At 41.3% G+C, this 19,723-nt stretch overlaps 2 protein-coding genes and 1 non-coding gene across 3 annotated transcripts; 1 reads left to right on the top strand and 2 right to left on the bottom strand.

Moving 5' to 3' along the window:
* Positions 1-50: 50 nt before the first annotated feature.
* Positions 51-15,486, bottom strand: smc5 (structural maintenance of chromosomes 5). Its single transcript, XM_047570891.1, has 24 exons — positions 13,763-15,486; positions 11,882-12,023; positions 11,682-11,734; positions 11,426-11,585; positions 11,176-11,310; positions 10,861-11,001; positions 10,576-10,737; positions 9,326-9,397; positions 8,509-8,764; positions 8,211-8,365; positions 7,818-7,931; positions 7,612-7,706; positions 7,380-7,512; positions 7,061-7,234; positions 6,806-6,975; positions 6,572-6,695; positions 6,165-6,287; positions 5,534-5,659; positions 5,297-5,392; positions 4,906-5,010; positions 4,680-4,799; positions 2,556-2,735; positions 1,835-1,930; positions 51-452 (listed from the first exon to the last, which is right to left on the bottom strand). Exons 1-24 carry the CDS (start codon positions 13,924-13,926, stop codon positions 318-320), a joined length of 3,231 nt encoding a protein of 1,076 aa, XP_047426847.1. The 5' UTR covers positions 13,927-15,486; the 3' UTR covers positions 51-317.
* LOC124999147 lies at positions 15,124-15,495 on the bottom strand. Its single transcript, XR_007111158.1, has one exon. It is a non-coding gene; the product is annotated as a small Cajal body-specific RNA 2 (non-coding RNA).
* An 874-nt stretch (positions 15,496-16,369) lies between these two features.
* zgc:195245 (uncharacterized protein LOC565483 homolog) lies at positions 16,370-19,468 on the top strand. The gene is made up of 5 exons (XM_047600952.1): positions 16,370-16,563; positions 17,675-17,702; positions 18,265-18,415; positions 18,522-18,666; positions 18,851-19,468. Exons 1-5 carry the CDS (start codon positions 16,543-16,545, stop codon positions 18,950-18,952), a joined length of 447 nt encoding a protein of 148 aa, XP_047456908.1. The 5' UTR covers positions 16,370-16,542; the 3' UTR covers positions 18,953-19,468.
* The last annotated feature ends 255 nt before the right edge of the window (positions 19,469-19,723 follow it).

Below are 19,723 nucleotides of genomic sequence, written 5' to 3'. Positions count from 1 at the left end.
TGGTGGCCTTATTTTTATTTATTTATTTTTTACATAAAAAGAAATCCATGTAGGGCAGAGCCAGCTGAGCATTTTATTCAAATATATAAACATGTAGTCAACACACATAAATAGGACATTAAGAAAAAAAAAACTAATATTTTACAGACTCCTGTCCCATTTGAAACAAAAACTACTGGAGTTGTCTGAATGTTAAGGTGTTTTGACAGGAGAAAGTCACAATGTTTTCTCACAAAGGTTTATAAAAATTTGTTTGTGAAGTTGAAAAGCTAAAGGTTCACTGTTTGAACCGGCCGCATCGCGTTGATCTCGAGCATCTATGTCCTGGTTTTTCTTTTGCAACGCCGCCTGATGAAAGCCGCCTCGTCCCATTCGTTGGGGGGAAGCATGTTGCCGCCATTATGGACACAGAGGACGGTCATCTCCTCGGCGTACTGGAGATTCTGCAGCAGCTGGAGACGAAACAGGACAGGAAGATCAGGGAAATGACGACAGCAGACGCTCACGCATCCACGATTATAATGTAGCAGATATACCCTCACTTGCTAAACCATTAGCTTACGCTAGTGGAAGCGAGGGCACTCTAATGTAACGGTGCTGCACTAAATCTTAGCTTCATGTTCAGTTTAAGGTGGTGATTCAACTGTACGATATTCTTGGAAGATTTATTCACAGCCTGAATACAACAACCTTCATGAAGTGAACATTTAGTTCAGGACTCTTATATTAGAATTATTTGTATTCACCAGTGTTCCTAATAATCTGTCAACTGGGAGCTTATAGCTTCACACAAAGATACTGGAACTGGAGATAAGTGTTCTAAAATACAAAGTCAATATTCTACTTTCTAAGGAAATATTTGACTTTTCAAAAGGTCTGAATGATGTGGCGCACTAGGGATGGGTACAGATACCATAACATAACGACACCAGTGCAGATTTCATTGACGCTGAACTTAATCACTGCCCCCGTTGATGTATTGCTGTGCCGACATGTCAGTTTTTCACCTGCATGGATGGAAGTGAACCTTCAAAAGGCCAAAGTTTGGCTGCAGTTCAACTCAAAAGATGCAGACTGGAAAAAGCTGCAATAAGTGCTCGAAGGAGACATTGTGCAAGGGAGGTAACACCTCGAATTTGATCAAATATCTGAGAATGCAGAGTCTGAGAGACCCCACGCCAAGCGGAGTTAGCAGCATCCCCTCATCGACGAGTTCTGAAAGGGTTTTCTCGTGTGCTGGGCAACCATCAGCCAAGAGCAAAGTGCATTTTACACAGAAAAGTCTCAAGTGGGCATCTTGTTTGCAGAAAAATTGTTTTTTTTTTCCTTTTGGCATGTTCTCTCTCTCTCTCTGTTCTGTATTGCTGCTGGTTTTGATACACTGCTGTTTGCATTATGATCATTCCAACAGTTTGTTGTGAATTTTATTTTACATTGGTTAATGTATCTCTTAGCGTTGGTTGTATTTATATTATTTAAATTAATGTGCCGTTCATCTTGCCTGTCACATAAATAGGCACCGTTCTTCTGTTCTTGGACATAAAACCTTAACGATACCCACCCCTGTGGAGTACATACCTAATTATGATCTTTTTGATTTGGTCAGTGTTCAGTTACCAAATATCTGAAGGAGCATTACGTATAAGATACCTTCAAAATATCCACTGCTCTATATTCTAATGCATAGAGGACAATTTGTTTCCAACATGGATTTTTACTCATCCTGCATTAAAGTTAAATAAATATCAAAAAGCCAGACTGTCTGTGTAACATATACACTAAACTAAAGATCTTTGTTGCCGTCTGAACAGTCACTCTGGTGAAAAACACTCACTTTTGGCGTGATGAAGAAGTACTGAGACGTTGTCCCCTTGCATGCTGTGCGGACCACGATGTCAAACACTCTTCTCTCGTTCACAGGATCCATACCCTGAACAGAAGAACGTGATCAACACACACATCAGTGTGAGCGAGCAGTGACTACAGCTCAATAAAAACATTGAATCTAAATTCACACTCCCATTGAGTCGTTTTTTAAGTCAATTAAATGCTGCTGATTTCAAATATGTGAAAGCACGTTGCTTTACTAACAATTTGTACTGGTAAGTTATGTATCGGTGTAAGTATAAAAATCACTGAGATTAATGATCTCACCCACCTTTAATTCTGTCCGTCAGCTCAAATTGCTCAGTACAAACCACGTCCACGAACCAGAGGGTTTAACGCTTTAATAGTTTGTGTGACTTACAATTACAAATACAAGAGCATTTATTTATAATTTCAAACACTGTGTATTTTATAAGTAAGTTTGCAGTAGCTTCAGTTGAAGTGCAGCTTTGTTTTTCTAGTCGTACAGACTCTGTATGTGTGTGGCTTTGTTTTCATTAAGCTCTAGGCGACAATCTTTCATAGAATATGTTATGGGGCCATGTTAAGGGTTAAGATTTAGTTTATTTTTGGGTTTAGGGCAAATTTGAGGGTCGTGGCAGTGGGCTAGGTAACGTAAAAAAAAGAATGTCCTCACAAAGACAGAAGGACGAGTCTGTGTGCTCTACCTGGTTGATCTCGTCCACCACTCTGAAGGGGCAGCGGTTGATTTCCTGCAGGGCCATCAGGTAAAGCATGGTGGAGACGCTGCGCTCTCCTCCGCTCTGATGGTGGGCCGTCAGCTCATGGAGCTGAGTGCTGCTGTGGAACTTCACCCGAATACGGATCCCGTACTTGTCGTACTCCTCCTGCAGTGCAAAAAAAAAATAAAAGTGTGTTAGACTGTACATACAACACCATGGAGTTATTCAAACTCAAGGGCAGCTGGGACAAAAAGGCCTCAGCATTATTGAAGCAGTCTTCATGTGCTGTGCCACCTGTTACTTCACCACACACCCACCACTCATCACCAATAGAAACAAAGAACTTTAAATCACCATCACACGTGACCCACGTTTCACACTCAGCAGAGGGTTTTTCGTTGTCATAGCTCTCATGTTACCGTTTGTGATATTGTGATTTGTGCTGGGTGTTATATGTCATATGTGCTTAAATGTTACATGTTCTTATATGTCTTATCTTATATATGTAAGAATTTAATTTTGTAGGCTGTATGTGCAGCCAGCCAGTAATCGCCACAAGAAGAGGGATGATCTAATATCATCTCTTTAATCATGTCCATGTATTCTGCCCCTACAAGGCTGATGATCTGGGTAGAGAAACAAGTGGCTGAACTGTCAACAGAGCTAATGACATGGTGCCTTGCATATTGCCTGGGCTCCATGTTAGTGTATAAAACGAATTAAAGAGGCCAGAGGACGCACCCCTGAGGAATCCACCTGAAATAGGAAAGACGTGAACACAACGGCATTAACCTTCACACTCCACGACCTTAGAGTTAGGAAATCCATCAGCCAGGTAATCAGGCCTGGATGCTCTTTAACCTTTTAGCTAAAACATGGCTGGAAACAATTAAAAGCTGAGGAGGAATCAATAAAGAACTGTGCACTCGAGTTAAATGTTTCGGATACTTAGCATCACCTGAGACCACATTTACCTGCACTGGGTTCAAAAGCACAGCCTTCTCAATCGTATCAAATGAGTTCATAATACGAGAAGTGGAAACACAGGCCTGTAGAGGTCAAGTGACTTTGGAGCTTTAGTTTTTAGGTTGAGTTATAATGATGGACACACTCCACAGAGTCTGAGTGGCATAAAAACAAAACAAAATGCACATTATCTGTCAACTGCTGAGCACAGTCATCGGCTCAAAAATGTAATTTCCTAAGACTGACAGCTTCTCATTAAATTAATGGACGCTAAAGCCATTATCAAATGTTCATTAAAGGTCAAACTGGCCATTAAGGAGGAACAGGCTCATCTTACACTGGAGCCCCATCATTGACTTTACACCCTCTGAGCAACTTTGTTCTTCTGGCTCCATTTATGAACCTCAGGTAGCTTTTCAAAGTCTGCTGTTCGCTGTATCAAGCCCTTAGATAAAGCTGACATCTGGCTGGATATTTGTTCTATTATATGGAAAATGGGAATAACCAAGTCCTCGCAAAACGTGACACAGTATATAGGCAGACTGGGATTCTCGTTCTGATGAAGCAGATCCGGAAACATTGGGTTGATTCGTCAAAAGAGACCGAAGCTCTCGACAAAAAGGATTTATTAAGTCCCTTTACAGATCCATAACAGTCAAGACCCTTCCCGAGTGCTGCCAGACAAGTCACATACTGATTAAATTCACACGAGGACTCGTTTACGGTTCAGCATTTAGGTGCGTTCATTTATCACTTGAATCACTTAAAGCCTTTTAACTGCTCGTGTGTCAACTTTAAACATGATTTACAAAAGCCTAACAAATAGCTGTGGGAATCATCTTGGTTAATTAAATAAATAAATGCAGGGATACAGATAAGATTTCAGTTTGGAGTGCACAGTGTCTGTCTGTCAACCACTATATTGCACCATCTGAAAGCAAGGACACAAATGTGATTGTTCCCCATCAGGGACTACACACTCGCCTGGAGCTATACATTATTTTGTTAAAGCTCCTGTTTATTATACCTTTGAAAATAAGTTAGCAGTGAAGATGACACGATTACAAAACACACAGCGCATGACGCAACGGCCGCTGCATCAAAGCTCAGGTGATGTGAAGTGATGTGATGTCTAACGTTTACCTCATTCTCCGAGTGCAGATCCACTTCTCCTGCGCACTGCATGGAGCGAAAGAAATCGCTGAACTTTACATTTATCTGTTCGACCAGCTGCTTCAGAGGGTTCAGCCAGCGTTCCTTAGCCTGTGATGCACACAACACACGTTTGTACGCACACGACTGCAGAATGCCGTCACGTAATAAATGACAAACTGATAAGGGATATTTCTTCAACAGCGCGGTCTTTCACCTCCGATATGTTCTGTCGGTAAGCCGTCAAGGCATTGCACTGATCTCCCAGCTCCTTTTCCAGATGTTTGATCTCCTCTTCTCTCCTGTTGTACTCGTCAACGACCTACAACGTCAGGAGAAATGTAAAATTTCTGAGGGAAGCAAGAGGGCGAATGAAACCAAATGAAATGTATGTAATGTCCAACGTCAGAGACTTGTTTTCAAAGTGATTTTCCAAGTCTGTCGATAAACATTTTTTAGATAATTTATATGTTAGTGTTATTTTTCATATACTTTATAATTTCCAGGTCAGGTACAAGTGCTTGGGAGCTTGAGTTGCACTAATTACACAACTGCACCTAAACCCGTCTATCTAATCCAAGTGATTCCTAGTTCTCGTGTGCTCTTACACTTTCACTGAGGCCAGTGAAGCACTCGGCCCTGGACCGCTCCTCATGCAGCATGACATCGATCTCATCCGGCGTATCGGGCAGTTTGCTGAAAGCCTGGACCAAAAATAGAGAACAGCAGAATAACATTAATATTTAATGCTCAAAAAGCCTCAACAAAGGCCATTAGACTCTATTACAGGGAGGACTTTTGAATGAAATGAGATTTATCCAGCGACAACACCGAGGAACACTAACATTACGCAGGTCTTCGGGTAACTGCTCGTCAGGTTGCATCCTGCAGATCGCCTTCGCTCCCCTCAGCAGCCCTTTGCATTGTTCCGTCAGCCGCACCTTCGTCTGATCCAGACGGCTGCATCTTTGCTGCAGTGACACATGGAGAGTTAGCCGGAAGTACATATGAAACACGTGAAGGCAAAGATACACAATGGTGTATTTTGCTGAATAGCAGTAAACAGGGCTAAGCTAATCTGGTGGCAGCACGGAGGGGGGTGACTCCAGGACACTGGAACTCACTGTTAAGCCTTATCGAGGTATCGTGGGCCTTAAACTTAATGAAACATTTGTGAAGGGAGGTGCCCACTTGAATAGCCCAGTGATGTGCATCATACTGCGTGCTGCCGTTGGCTAGGCTAAATAGCTGATGTCTTCTTGTTGGTTGCTAGTTGGTAGCTGCTAGCCTGCTGGTTGGTTTTCAGCTGGACTGGGCTTCTAAATGTTTTTTTTTTGCCTATTTCATTGTGATCTTTTATGTTTATGGTCGGGCCCCAGGAAGAATAGCTTCAGCAAGGCTGCAGCTAATGAGGATCCTCATAAAACAAACAAACAAACAAACTCCAGTACATTGGCCGTTTAATCGAATACTTACATCAGTGACCTTCAGTTCAGAGGCTCCTTCTCTACAGTCGTTCTCCAGCTTGGCCTTCTCCGCCGTCAACCCGGCCGTCTCCAAACCCAGATACACCTTCTCCATGGTCAGCTTGGCTCTCAGCTGAAAATAAATTTAAAAAAAAAAAGATCATTAGGACAGTTTTTAACTTTCGAAGCAAGACACAAAAATTTTCAAAACCTATTATTGAAACACCACAAATCTGACATAATGTCTACTAGAAGGCAGAGTTGAGGTGTAGGTAAACAGATTTAGATGGAAAAATCTCAGACATCAACTATAAGAAGGTAAAACAGGACTTTTAGACGAAACCATCATGTCACACGGCACCTTACAAATGTGCTGCAGTCGTAAAGATTCTTGTCTTTAAGTTTACTTCTCCATACCTTAATTTGGGCCATGAACGCCGTGACGATGGTCACTTTCTGGGAGTTGACAGACGCAATTTTCTCTTTGGTTTCCGCCTCAATCCTGTTCAGGTCAATAACATTCTGCTCCATGTGCCTCAGACTAAACACAGGCAAAGAGAGGGTTAGCATCCAGCCATTGTCCCGTCACTAAGACGATCCATGTAAAAACATTTAAAACGGATGGCGCGTGTCGGGTCTCGACGGACGCACCTGTCCTGTTTGGTGCTGATCTTCTGCTCCAGTTGTCTCCTTTTGCCCTTCTGTTCAGAGAGCTGCTTCTTCTCTGCCAGCAGTTCGTTGTCACGGCGATCCAGCGCAGCAACTTCCTTCTGCAGGGCCTTCATCCGCTCGTCAGCGTTTTGCATCTTTGTCCTAGAGTCCTGGTCGCAGCGGAGGTTAAATAGTTAAACTCTTGAACAACATCACAAACTAAAATGTCTCAGGGTATCTGTGTCCGTCTCTCACCCTAATCTGCTGCTCCAGCTGCCGTTTCTCCTCAGCATCCACAGTGATGGTGAGGTACTGGGAGAGGTGCATTACAGAGTTACTGGTGCTTATCTTGTTGGAGTAGAAGGACCTCTTTATGGTGTACCTCTCGTTTGTCGTGTATAAGACCTTGAGGTAGGGCTCCTCGACCACCTGTGAGAAAGAACGGACAGAAAGTATTTGTTAAAGTTTTATCGTTGTCCCAAAACATGAGGCACGTGAACAAAAATCAGCAGTGATGTCCAGGCCAAGAACAATAACAAAAGTGAATAGCTGTAATGGGAGAGGGGGAACATACCGTTTTAATCATAGCTTTGGTCTGATTGTTGCCCACCGGTACGTCATGCACCTTATACTGGTGACAGAGGTAACTCATCACCTCTTCGGGGGCGTCAAACATCTCACGGAGGTAGGTGAAGAACCCAAAATGTCTAGAAATAAAAAAAAAAACACATCATAGTTCACTTTATATGAATGGCGTTTGTTGGTGATTACACTTTGAGACAAGTTTTTTTTTTTTCTTTTCTCACCGTAGGGACTCGATATTACGGGACGGCGCCCGCTGAGAACACGATTCCTCTGGAGCAGAAATGGAGTTCACCTTCAGGTTCATTTTGTCACGGACCTTAGGGCCAAGAAAGATAAAAGTCTGAATTCGTTTGATGTTAATTTAGCTACAATTTGCACAGGGACAACTGTCGTCGTCCCTCCAGGTCGTGACGTGCACCACTCTGACCTCCACCATGAACTTCTCCATGTCGTCTTTCCTCTGGAAGACAAACGCCCGCAGGTCGTGAAACGAGATGTGGTTCTCCACGTATTTGGCAAAGCGATGGTCCTTCACGTTGATCTGGGGAATAGAGACAGGATTAGCATTAAGGCTCAAGAAACGTGGTGTCATTACGTTTTTTTTCTCCCATTTTCTAAACAACAGCTGCTCAGAGAAAAACATTCCCGCACTTTCGAAAAGAATAACATCAACCAATTTGACCCCGGAGAACAGAACTCTTACTTACACACTTTTCCAACTCTTTGTTTAGCATTTAACAGACAGTTTAGGCTTTCAAATCAAACTGTATCCATTCATGGCTTATAAATGCTAATGGAGGCATTAGAGTAAAGTCCTCACCACCAGCATCATGGGCTCATGGACGTTTCCTTCAAACATGCGTCTGTTCTGCCTGAGCCACTGGAGGGCGGTGTGCGTGTCCCTGTGGCGCCCTCGCAGCTTCTCCTCTTTGGCATTCATCATGTTGTTCATGTCATTGAGCTTCTTCTCCAAACCTGGCAACAAACGTAGAAACAATGTAAATGTGTTGTCTGTCTGTCTGTCTGTCTGGGCTCTTTAAAAGTAACATGTGTGAAACCTAATGAGATCTTTACTCATAGCAACGACTTTAAAAGATGCCGTTTGTGGGGACACTCACTTATACACTCAGCATGGAGGTTGTCCTTCTCCCTGCGGAGGTCAGCCTTCTCCCCTTCGATCTTGGCCTTCTCCTCCTGGATGCGCCTCAACTCAACGTTGATGGCGTTGATTCGCGGAGTCACGTCCGGTTGGTCGCCAACTTTGGCGAGCTCGGCCTTCAAGTCTTCAATGGTTCGTTTTGTGTTGCTGATTCGCTTCTGGTGGTCTTCCTCCTCCATCTGCTTCAGTCTCAGCTTCTGTTTAATATCGTCGATCTGTAGAAGAAAGCGTTGAGAGCTGATTACAGACATCCTACAGCTGAAAATAAAATCGGATTATGTTGTGATATAGGTAAAATCTTTTTTTTTTACCTCAGGAGATAGGAGATAAGCCTTTATTTGAACAGGTTTATTAGAGTTAATTAATAATAGCTGGACAAATTACAGTAATAATACTAATTTTAGCCTGTTAAAAACATCCTGTAGAGTCTGAAAATAAAAGCCTTCAAGCGTTTCAGATGATAGAAAGGTTAAATTTCTTAAATAGGCTTTTATAGTGAAATATGACGATGGGACTGGAACACAACAACGAACAGAATGAAACAGAATGAAAATCAGTCTGAACCTGTCAAACGCACACAGGGTACATTTAGGGGAAATAAGCTCTTTAAATGTACATTATACATCAACATGCAGGCTCATGACATGAATTTATTCTACCTTGTTTGATTTCTGACGTTGTATATATATAAGTAAGTTAATATATAATATGCATAAGTTCTCATAAAAATAAAAACACACAGTGTAATTTAATGGCCTCAGAAACAAACCACTTACCTCTTTGTGTTTTCGATCCAGCTGATCCTGTTTCTGTTTGCATATCATGGACGCATTTTTGATGGCAACCGTCTGAAAAACATCAACCGTCATGATAATATAGTGAAACTTAGAAAAATACTCTATTATAATACAAACAAAAACATGTTCAAACCTTAAAGTATCTCTATTATTAATGAATTGCTAAAAGGTTTCTTAAGGTCTCTTAAACTGTTTCACGTTCAGTAGGAACACGTTATGCTCTTCCTGTGCCGCTGGATTTAGGGGCAGCAAGGACTTGATGATATGATACGTATCACGATACTTGAGTCACACATTATTGCGATATTCTACATAGTTCAATGACAAATTTTAAACGCAGCTTAAAATACACATTGCATATATGTACATCAAATGACAGCGATAATTCATTGGACAAATTGAGTCAAAAAATAATATTAATCCAAATGATCCATTTCCAATTTATTGCACTTGTACAGAAAAAGTGGTGATGGATGTGGGAGTCGTTCACGATCGGCCCAAAACATGAGTTTTCTTTTAAAATCTATATTCAGACATTCAAAGAATGAAGAAGATAAGATATCACGATATATTGCCACATCGATTGTTTTTTCCACCCCTAGTTGTATTTATCTCAGAGTCAACAAAATAATAGGGCTGGGCAACGCAAATTACTTCCTGAATCGTTCCGATACGATTTAAAATCAATCCATTTAGAAATATTTCAGTATTGTAAATAATATGTGTAGTTACAGAAGAGATTTTATTTTCAAAAAAAAAAAAAAATTGTTGTGTGCAGGCATTTTGAATTTAAAAAAATTAATAAAAATTCACAGACAGAGAAGAGGATTTTCACAAAACCAATGACAGCATTAGTTTTGTGAAAATCCTCTTCTCTGTCTGTGAATTTTTATTAATTTTTTTAAATTCAAAATGCCTGCACACAACGCTCTGACAGCTGGAGCTTCATGTTTGGGATCAACCCTCAAACGTGAACTAATCTTGTTACAAGGCCTCACAAGATTTGCTTTGCATAACTAGTCTGTAACAAGATTTCTGAAACTATTTTTTTTCATTAAATTGACCCAGACATTTTATGAATCAATATAAAATCGGCTTCCAAATGAAGATCAATTAAATCGGAAATGTGATTTTTTTTTTTTAAACCCAGTCCTTCAAAAGAATTACCCTGTCTATATGTCTCCATTAAAGCCAGAGAACTCAGAGAATAATAACATTTGCTTTGTCACCTTAGTCTTTATTTGTTCCTCAATGGGCTTCAGCTTGTTGTCAATCAGCTGGATCTTCCTCAGCATGGGGGCCTGGGCCTGCTTCAGGCTAGAAAGGTGCTTTTTGGCCTCCTCTCGCTCCTTCTTCACACCCTCCAGTTCTTTACGGGTGGTCTCATACTCCTAGCATCGCAGGGACATACAAACAGCGGCTAACACCATCAGCACCACTCGACGTGAAAGGGGCTCCGTTAACTGTGGTTTACATCTCCCTGTGTCATAGATTGTGCGACCTGGCCCACTCACCACCCACGGCTTCTTCTTCTCGAGCAACTCGATCACGTCCAGGTGCCTCTTCTTTTCATAGTACCGATTCACGTCGTGTTTGTTCCTCTCATTCCTCTGTTTGGCCTTTTCTAGAAAGCTTGTTTTCTCCTTGACAACATTCTACAGAGACACGTGAACACCGGGTTTTTTTATACGAGAAACTGTGATTTAGCTTAGTTGAAAAGGGTTCATTTAAAGATGTATTTCTTATTGTGAAAAACATGCAAAAATAATCCACATTAAACTGCCTGTGTTGGCCGTTTACAGGTTTATGACACTGCTTTACATGTTTACCTCCAGCTCTCGTTCTTTGTTGCGGAAGTTTTTCAGCTCACAGTGGTACTCGAACATCTCTGGTGGGCCCACTGACTTCTCAGTTGCCTCCAGCAACTCAATCTTGGACATCTTAGCAAACTCTCCCACTTTTTCCTGGAAGGAAAAGAAGAACCAATCAAGAGTGAGAAGCTCCCACAGTCCTACAGTACGGTATTATTCTCTATCTGTGTCGTATTGCAGCAACACACACACACACACAAACACATACCTGAGGCAGAAACTGGCAAAGGTTGCTGACTTGGATGCACAAAGCCTTGACCTCCTCCTCCACCATCCTCTGGTTGCAGTGTCTTCCATTCAGCATCCACAGCGACTGATTGTCCGCATGGATCTCTCTATTAATCACTATATTACCACCATGCTTGTACCTTGAATAACAGCAAGGAGCGGGAAAGTAAACCATAACTACATGCAACACAACCGAATTTCACCTTTCTGTTAGTGAAGAATGTCACATAACTTACAATTCAATTTCAATAAAGCCTTTATTGCATCCACGTTTGACATAGAGTCCAACCTACAAATAAAAGGAAAAAACAGAAACAAATTCTTTTTTATAATCACACTGGTTGATTAACCATCGAGATCTAAGAAAAATCAACACAGGAAATACAAAAGAGGCCTACTTTAAATAACTAACTAAATAATTTGACGTGACATTTACCTTGTCACCTCTGCCCAGGATAGTGGTCTTGCCGGCCAGACCCAAACATATCGCGCAGACGATGCTGGACTTGCCAGTTCCATTGGCTCCAACAATCATGTTCAGATTGGGTCCGGGACACACCTCAGAGAAGTCATAGGTCCTGTCAGAGGACAAGGTACGTATTAAGGATTTCATAAGTAATAATCATTACTTATTTGGTTATCTTGGTAGATCAGATGTGCCTCCACTAATGAGAATGGAAACGTTTGTAGTTTTATTTCTGTGTACTGCTTACCGTTCATAAATAACTACGCAGAACTAAGTGTGAACACATTGAACATTGAAAAGCGAATTAAGTGGTAATAAATGGCAGTAAGGATTTAAGACCTACAATGCAAAATACGATCGTATTTAAGACTTTTTAAGGCCTTAAACTAGACTGTTAGTTTATTAGGTACACAAGTGCATTCTCACGTAAAAGTCCTGCTCTAAGCCCCCTCCTCATGATTTATGATGTTTAGTTTATGATGAAACGGTGTCAAAGATGTGATGATTCAACTGGATGATCATTGTGGATGATGCGGTTTGTGACAATGTTAAACTGGATTGAATTAAACATTAAAGTGTTTCCATTATAAAGCCACTGACTACAACAGGGTGGTCAAAATAACAGAAGCATGCGTACAATTAAACGGCGCTGCAAACCACAGCCTCCAAAATGAAAACACTGTTGAGTCGACAGCTCTCTCAGTTATTTGAAACGAAAGCCGTACACCATTGACCTTCATGAAGATATTTCTCTGTATCAAACAGGTGCAGCACAGTGTCTCCAAAAGACCATGAAGTTGAAACACGGTTCCATTACAATGTCAGGACATTGGTATTGTAGCACAGCTATACACAGAGGTGAGAAAATACTTTGTTACTGTACTTTTATGATGTCTTTTTATTTTACTCCCTGCATTTGTACACACATATCTATACTTTCTACTGCTTACATTAGAAAAACAGGCTTGTGAACCAGGATGATGTCGAATGAGTGGAGAGTTAAAGCGAGAACTAGCAACAACACAGAGAAAGGAAGTGATAGGGGCTTGTTGCAGACAGCAACGCTTCAGAGGATTTGGAAAAGTAAGACCCTCCCCATCCATGGCCTTATTTAAGAGAACTGTTCAATGTTGTCGGCTCCAAGAATGATTCATGGCGAATGCGTTGTGTCTTAACCTAAAATCCATGAGCTTCTGGCGTTCAAGAAAAGAGAAGCTCTTAAAACCACAGCTGCTAAAAAAAAATTTTAACCTCTGGTCCATTCTGTGTAGATTATTCAGTCAGAACGCTCAGTTTGAAAAATTATCAGCAGAAGTATTGTTTCATTATGGCAAATAAATATAATTTCTACTTATTATTTAAGTACATTTCAGAGCCTGTACTTTCTCACTTTTACTTGAGTAAAGGAGTTAAATCAGTTTACAGAATGTAAACACCTTTGCCATCTCTGGCTATATATTACACTGCAGAAGTTTTAAGCAGGACACTTTACTTTGTTCTCACTTAAGATCTTGAGACACATTTAGGGCCAGTTTAACACCTGACTTGATCCTGATCGCTATAATTTTTTCATTAAGCTTGATTTGACTGAAGTTAAAATACTATATTGTGCCCTACCTGACTTATAGCTTGGCTTTAGGTGACTATTGCGGAGGCACTGCTCCAGCTAGCTTGTTTCTGGCAGTCTCCTAATAAACACATATTTGGGCTCAAGCATTCTGGTGTAGAGTGACAGTTAAATGTTAGCATGTGTGCTAGTTTAGCCGTTTTAACCGACTCTAACTATCACCCGTCGCCCGTCGTCTTCCTCATGGCTCTTTGACTGACAGCTAACTACCAGCAGTGACTTACAGGAAGTTTTTCATGGTGATACGAAGAATGGACCCGTTCACAAACAGACCACTTCCTTCTGTCCCCCCGCCGGACTGAGTGCCCAGGAACAGGCCCGGGCCGGTCCTGGTCTGTGAGCTGCTGTTAGCATGACTGAGCCGTTGCTTCTTGACGTGCTCAGACATCTTGACGAGAAAGAAAACAACAACAACACACACGCACAACAACTACTTTCTCTGAGCACGGGCACGTACTCCGAGGGTCGATCGCCCTCTCGCGCGCTTTGCTGGGTTGTTGCTAAAAGTTGATTGGACGAAAAGGATCACGTTGCCACACAAACGTTGATGTCATCCTTGAGTTCTCGTTTTATATCGCGAGACAAATGTAGCTAGATAGATAGATAGATAGATAGATAGATAGATAGATAGATAGATAGATAGATAGATAGATAGATAGATAGATAGATAGATAGATAGATAGCAGGGAAATGCCATGTAAATTAATAAAATGTGGACTGACAAACACCTTAATATGACAAACACTTTAATCATTCATGTTCTCTTTTAGTATCCAGTTAATCAGGCCTGGCTGTAGGTTCCTGAAGCATTGAAGTATTTTATAGCATACTGCTGCATATTTCACTGACTGCTGGTCATACAAAGGGCAGCAGTGAACGTGCGATCTCCATGTTTTTATTAAGATGCCATTTTCAGATGCATCAACTAATTCTCACTACTTGCAGTATAACCCAGTATTTGTACAAACTGCAAAAACATTCAACTCAATACGCAGTTTTCACCAGTTCTTTCATTTTAACTTCGGATCAGCAAGTATTATAACGCATTATTACACAGACCATGGACTATGTATTATTTTCCAAGTCCATCTCTTACAGCAACAGCCTACAACACACATATATCCCCTGCACTTAAGTGTCCTTTCATTCATGTGTATGTTCTTTTTAAATATAAAAAAAAATAAAATAAATGGATTACTCCAGAGAGGCAAGGACCTTGATAACATTCATTGTTATACAGTTCTAGCTTAAGCCTTTCTGATTTTGAGAGTGCTATATGGAGTGAATGTATTGTTTGAGGTCCACGTGGAAGAACACTATTAAATTTAAACACACGGACATATTACAGCCCCTGTGATTACAACATTGACGACGGATATTTGTGTCTTCATGGATATATGTAGTTCTTTCTCTTAGAAATTACAAAGTGAACAAACATCATGCAATTACATTAGGTCAATCCTTTGTTATCCGAAACTTGCAGCTACGTTACACGCAAATGTTTGCACGTCTTAAACCGAGTAGTTCGCACTTTCAGTCTATGGACGTCGCTCGTCCAGGATTTCCACCTTCTTTTCGGCTGTGGTTAGATCAGAATCGCCTCTGTACTCATTGTCCATTGTGAAACTCGAGATGAACCCAAGCTCAGCCAGAACTAGTATATCTGATCAATTCATCACCTCTGACCACAGCACGAAGCGTGGAGGCCCTACAAGTTGAATCTCGCCGACTTGCTCATCGCTACGAAAGCTTGCAGGCGCTTTTCCTATCATCTCCGATCAGAGCAGAGCCAAACTCAGACCAGATCAAATAAGATCAGTGTGTAGGTTTTTTAAAACAGAAGTATACACAAACAAACAACAAACAGTCACCAAACATTCTCACAACAATCAACTCACTCGCTCACACAACACAAGACATTCAAACTCTGAGAAACGCGGCGCTTCCGCTTCCGGTTTAAAGCGAAAAGTCGCGAGGAATTGTGGGTAATATATGCAAACAGCAACAGTATGGCGGCCCCGTGTGGCCATTAAGAAAACTGGCACAACACTTTCTCTTTTCGACACAAAATCTCCAGATATCGCCAAAAGGAATCCAAAAGGTGTTGAATAAGGGCAACTGGTCTTGTAGAATTTCCTTGAAGAAGTTTCGCCACTCTTCTTCAGTTCTCCCGTGGACATTTTTAGTTTTACAGTAGGCTACATCTATGTCAGCACAGGAACACAGAAGGAGAGAAAATATAGGTAAATCACACAATACTTAATATTTATCATGTACAGTAAATACTCATATATTTATGTACTTGTATAAAGGCCTAACATGTAAAATTGTCTTCAAACTAGCCTTGATCTGTTGTATTTCTTCATCTTGTGTAATATTTAATGTACTTCTTAGATTAATAAACAAATAAGCAGATAAGGCTTGTGGACAGTAACAATGATGTTACTGCTTTGAAACTGATTATTTCTGTTTGAAAGTATTGTAGCCTGTTTTGATTTAGGCATTGATTTCTCCTACGTTTTTGTAAGGAATTACTAAATGAGTTCAAATGTACCAAATTGACAGCCATACACTGCAACTAGGTGTTAGCCCAGAATCAATAAGAACAAATAACAAAGTTACAACTGCACACTATATGTTTGTTTGCACGAATCTCTTTCAGTATTAATGGGCCTGTTGTGGAGGAATTGACTGACTTTAAGCTGCATTTATGTCGGTGGCAATTAACTAATCTAGCGTCCTATGGCCTGTGGGGGGTTGTGAGGTAATCTTGAATGCTGTAACAAGATTTCAGAGTGTACTACCACTACTGACTGCTGCTAGGTGGCACATTGAGTCTTTGGATCTCTCCTCAGTAGCAATATGTTGGCCCTGGATGCAGCACAGACACAGAGAGGCAACAGGCAGACCGAGTGAGGACGTGTGATTCTTTTAACAATGGACTAAAACAGGAATCTTGATACTGTCGAGCACAGTAGACACACTAGAGCTCCACCACCTTGCCATGGAGGGGTCGGCTGCAAAGGTGAGTTCCGCGCAAGTTGTTTTTGAGTTTCTCCTGTCGGGTGCATGAGAGGTCAGCGTCTGGTCTGTTGGCCATCTGTCAGGGGTTTAGCTGACTTTTGATCAGGATGTAAGTGTCTCAGCTTCAGTGCATTAACAGTTAGGGTTTATTTTGATTTCTGTGTGGGGACTCTTCATTTTATTTCCACTATAATATGTGTCTGAATGTTGTATCTAACTACGTCTATGTCCCTGTCTGACTACTGAAAAACCTGACAAAAACATTCAAGTACAATGTATTCATCTCTGAGCAATGACACAGTGATTAATTGACTAAAATGAGACCGTATTCTTCCTTTGACAGTAAACTGATATCGAGTTTATGACAATACAGTTCAAAACGCGTCTGCCAGAATTCAGGAGATGTTATGAGATCAGTCAGAGCTATTTTACAGGCCATGACGGGAACAATAGCTGACCTAATAGTTAGGTCAGACACTTGACGTGATATCTTCTAGCTCAATCTCACTGCAGGGAGCCCGAGGAGGAACAGGATCTGGAGGCTTATGTCCATGTCAGGAAGAGTAAAAGGCATGATCCCAAATGCAAAGCTTGAGGAAGATAATGTTTAGCTGTGGGATAGTGCGTGATAGTCACTTTGTGACTTTTTCTGAGGAGAGGCTGCTGCCACAGACGAGTTACTGCAGCACCTACCACCTGCTCCCTGTTCAATGTGATGCTTTTCTGTGGTTATCTGGTTTCACTGGGTGTGGCAGAGGTTATACCTTGTGATTGTGTTACAGCAGCATGTCTTTATGGCTGTAATTCAGATATTTGCTCTGTTTTCTTTTCGTCACGAGAAGATTTATATTCAAGCTTTGTCTAAGACAACCACTGCCAGGCTACCTTACCTTCTCTATGTTGGGCAAACAGAGGTGTTATGTCACCGTTGTAAACACCAGTCCCCTGCTTAAGCAGCGCAGCAGGCACAGTCTCTTTTAGCCTTTATCTAATTACTGACTGTCCAGTCAGAGCCAGATCGAAACCAAGATAACTTTACAAACCAACTTCTGTACATCCATGTCTGCTTACTGACTGTATCTTCTTTTTTTCTTTCCAATCGAATTTCACAGAAAACAGGATATGGGCATCTCAAAAAAGGTATTTTAGAATAGAATAGAATAGAATAGAATAGAATAGAATAGAATAGAATAGAATAGAATAGAATAGAAAACCCTTTATTTGTCCCTCAGTGTCCCCGCTGAATTGCAGTTCACAACAGCATACATAGTGCAGAAAAGTAACACAAAGAGTGGACTGTTCAGAATAAAAAAGCACCTGTACCCTTGATGATACGTCAGAAAATCACTGAAATGTTACTTGACTGCTTTATCCAATTGATCAGGGATTGTTGGATTAAAAGTAATTTGATAAAATTATCCTTATTATTACAAATAGCTTCCACTGTATTTCAGTAATTCTGAATAGTAGATCCCTGGGCCGTGCTTTTCTTCATAAACTTGATTTATATTGTGTGTCTCTGTACTTAATCCCTGAACCAAACAACTCAGCAACCAAGAATATATAATTATTCAATTATGGTTTAAAATGCTTTACTTGAGTGCAGAGTCAAATCGTTTTCAATATTGAGTTGATTATTTCATTAGTAATTCTTCAGATGTGAGGCGTTTAACCCTCATATGAGCTCATTTATGTTCCTCAGAGTCCTCTGTTGGCCATCTACTTCTGTCCCGTCAGTCTGCAGCAGACTGCAACAGCGATGAGGTCGTTCACCCCAGGAAACTCAACGGCTCCTCAGCGGAGACGCCGAGTTACCACAACCTGCACCGGGAGCTGCTGCTCAGCCATAAACGGTACAGGAGGCCAAACACTTAAAAACACCTTTACAATCCGGCCTTAATGTTGGAGAGAGCAAAGCAGTTGGCCTGTGTTTGTGTAACTGTGACTCTGGCTGTGCAGCGGCCTGCTGCTGGAGGAGAAACCAGAGCTGAAGCGAGTGTTGGAGCAGCGGAGACTGGAGCTGCACAAGGAGGAGGAGATGGCACAGCGGCGGCCCTCGGACCTGGAGACGGAGCTCCGCAAGAGGCAGCAAAAGCTGCAAGAGGTCAGACACGAGACAAACAGCTGAGGAGTTTAAAATGTTAACAAAACAGATTCATTGTTGATATGACACAATATGAAGGGCCATCACCAGTAGTTAAATATTCCTATATCTATAGGCAGGAATCCAGCCTGGTGCATTGGCTGCCTGGAAGCTGATTCACTGACTGACTGATTTGATTTTCCAGTATGAGCAGGAGGAGATAAGACGACGGGAGAACCAGCAGAAGATCCCAGAGTTTGTCCGTGTGAGGGACAACCTGAGGCGGACACAGACGTCTGAGCAGTGAGGCCCTAAGGCTCCCATCAGCCCCAGCAGCATCTCACCATAGTGGCCCTAAATATTTATGGTCACTTTCCACTGAGCTACACACACACACACACAAAAACAACAACAACAACATCCCAACACCAGCCTACTTCACATTTCTTATAAATTTAATCAGAATCAGGGAAACACATCGTTCATATCAGCTGTACCACATGGATCCATATTTAGAAATACCTTCTTATTAAGTGTTCGTTTGCTTATGATAATTGGAAGTGCTCATTTTTTATTCAGAATCATGTGGAGCAATGACTGTACTGCGGTTGGATATTTTTTATGTTTTTGTTTGTTTGTTTGTTTTTAATAGTCATTATACCATTTATTTTTTGAATAAATACTTCCTCCTGGTTTAAAGGAGCGTGTGACTGTTTGCTTCGTTAAAGGACCACAACAGTTGAGCCTGATTCTACCTTATAAGACGACTGCTTGAACAGACCTGTTTTGTACCAATAAAAATCCCCTCAACGTTGCAAATGTGCATCTTGGTTTATCTTCTTCTGTCGCGACCTTTGATTTCTAGTGTGTCTGCGTGCTGTGGAAATAAAAGCTTTATGGTTTGCAGTGACGAGTTGTTGTGCTGGACACCATTCAAAGCACTGGGGATTGATTTGCATGCTGCTCTCCTCCCCGAGGACTCTCACAGCTCTTTCACATGGATATGGGACTTTGTATAATTAGCTGATCTTTTCATTCCATCACGAGACGAGAGGAGAAAGCACAGGCCATCTGGAGG

Source organism: Mugil cephalus, chromosome 1 (genome assembly GCF_022458985.1).
Source record: "Mugil cephalus isolate CIBA_MC_2020 chromosome 1, CIBA_Mcephalus_1.1, whole genome shotgun sequence".
Lineage (NCBI taxonomy): Eukaryota > Metazoa > Chordata > Actinopteri > Mugiliformes > Mugilidae > Mugil > Mugil cephalus.
Note: the sequence above shows the minus strand (reverse complement) of the source record. Positions and strands in the feature narration are given on the sequence as shown.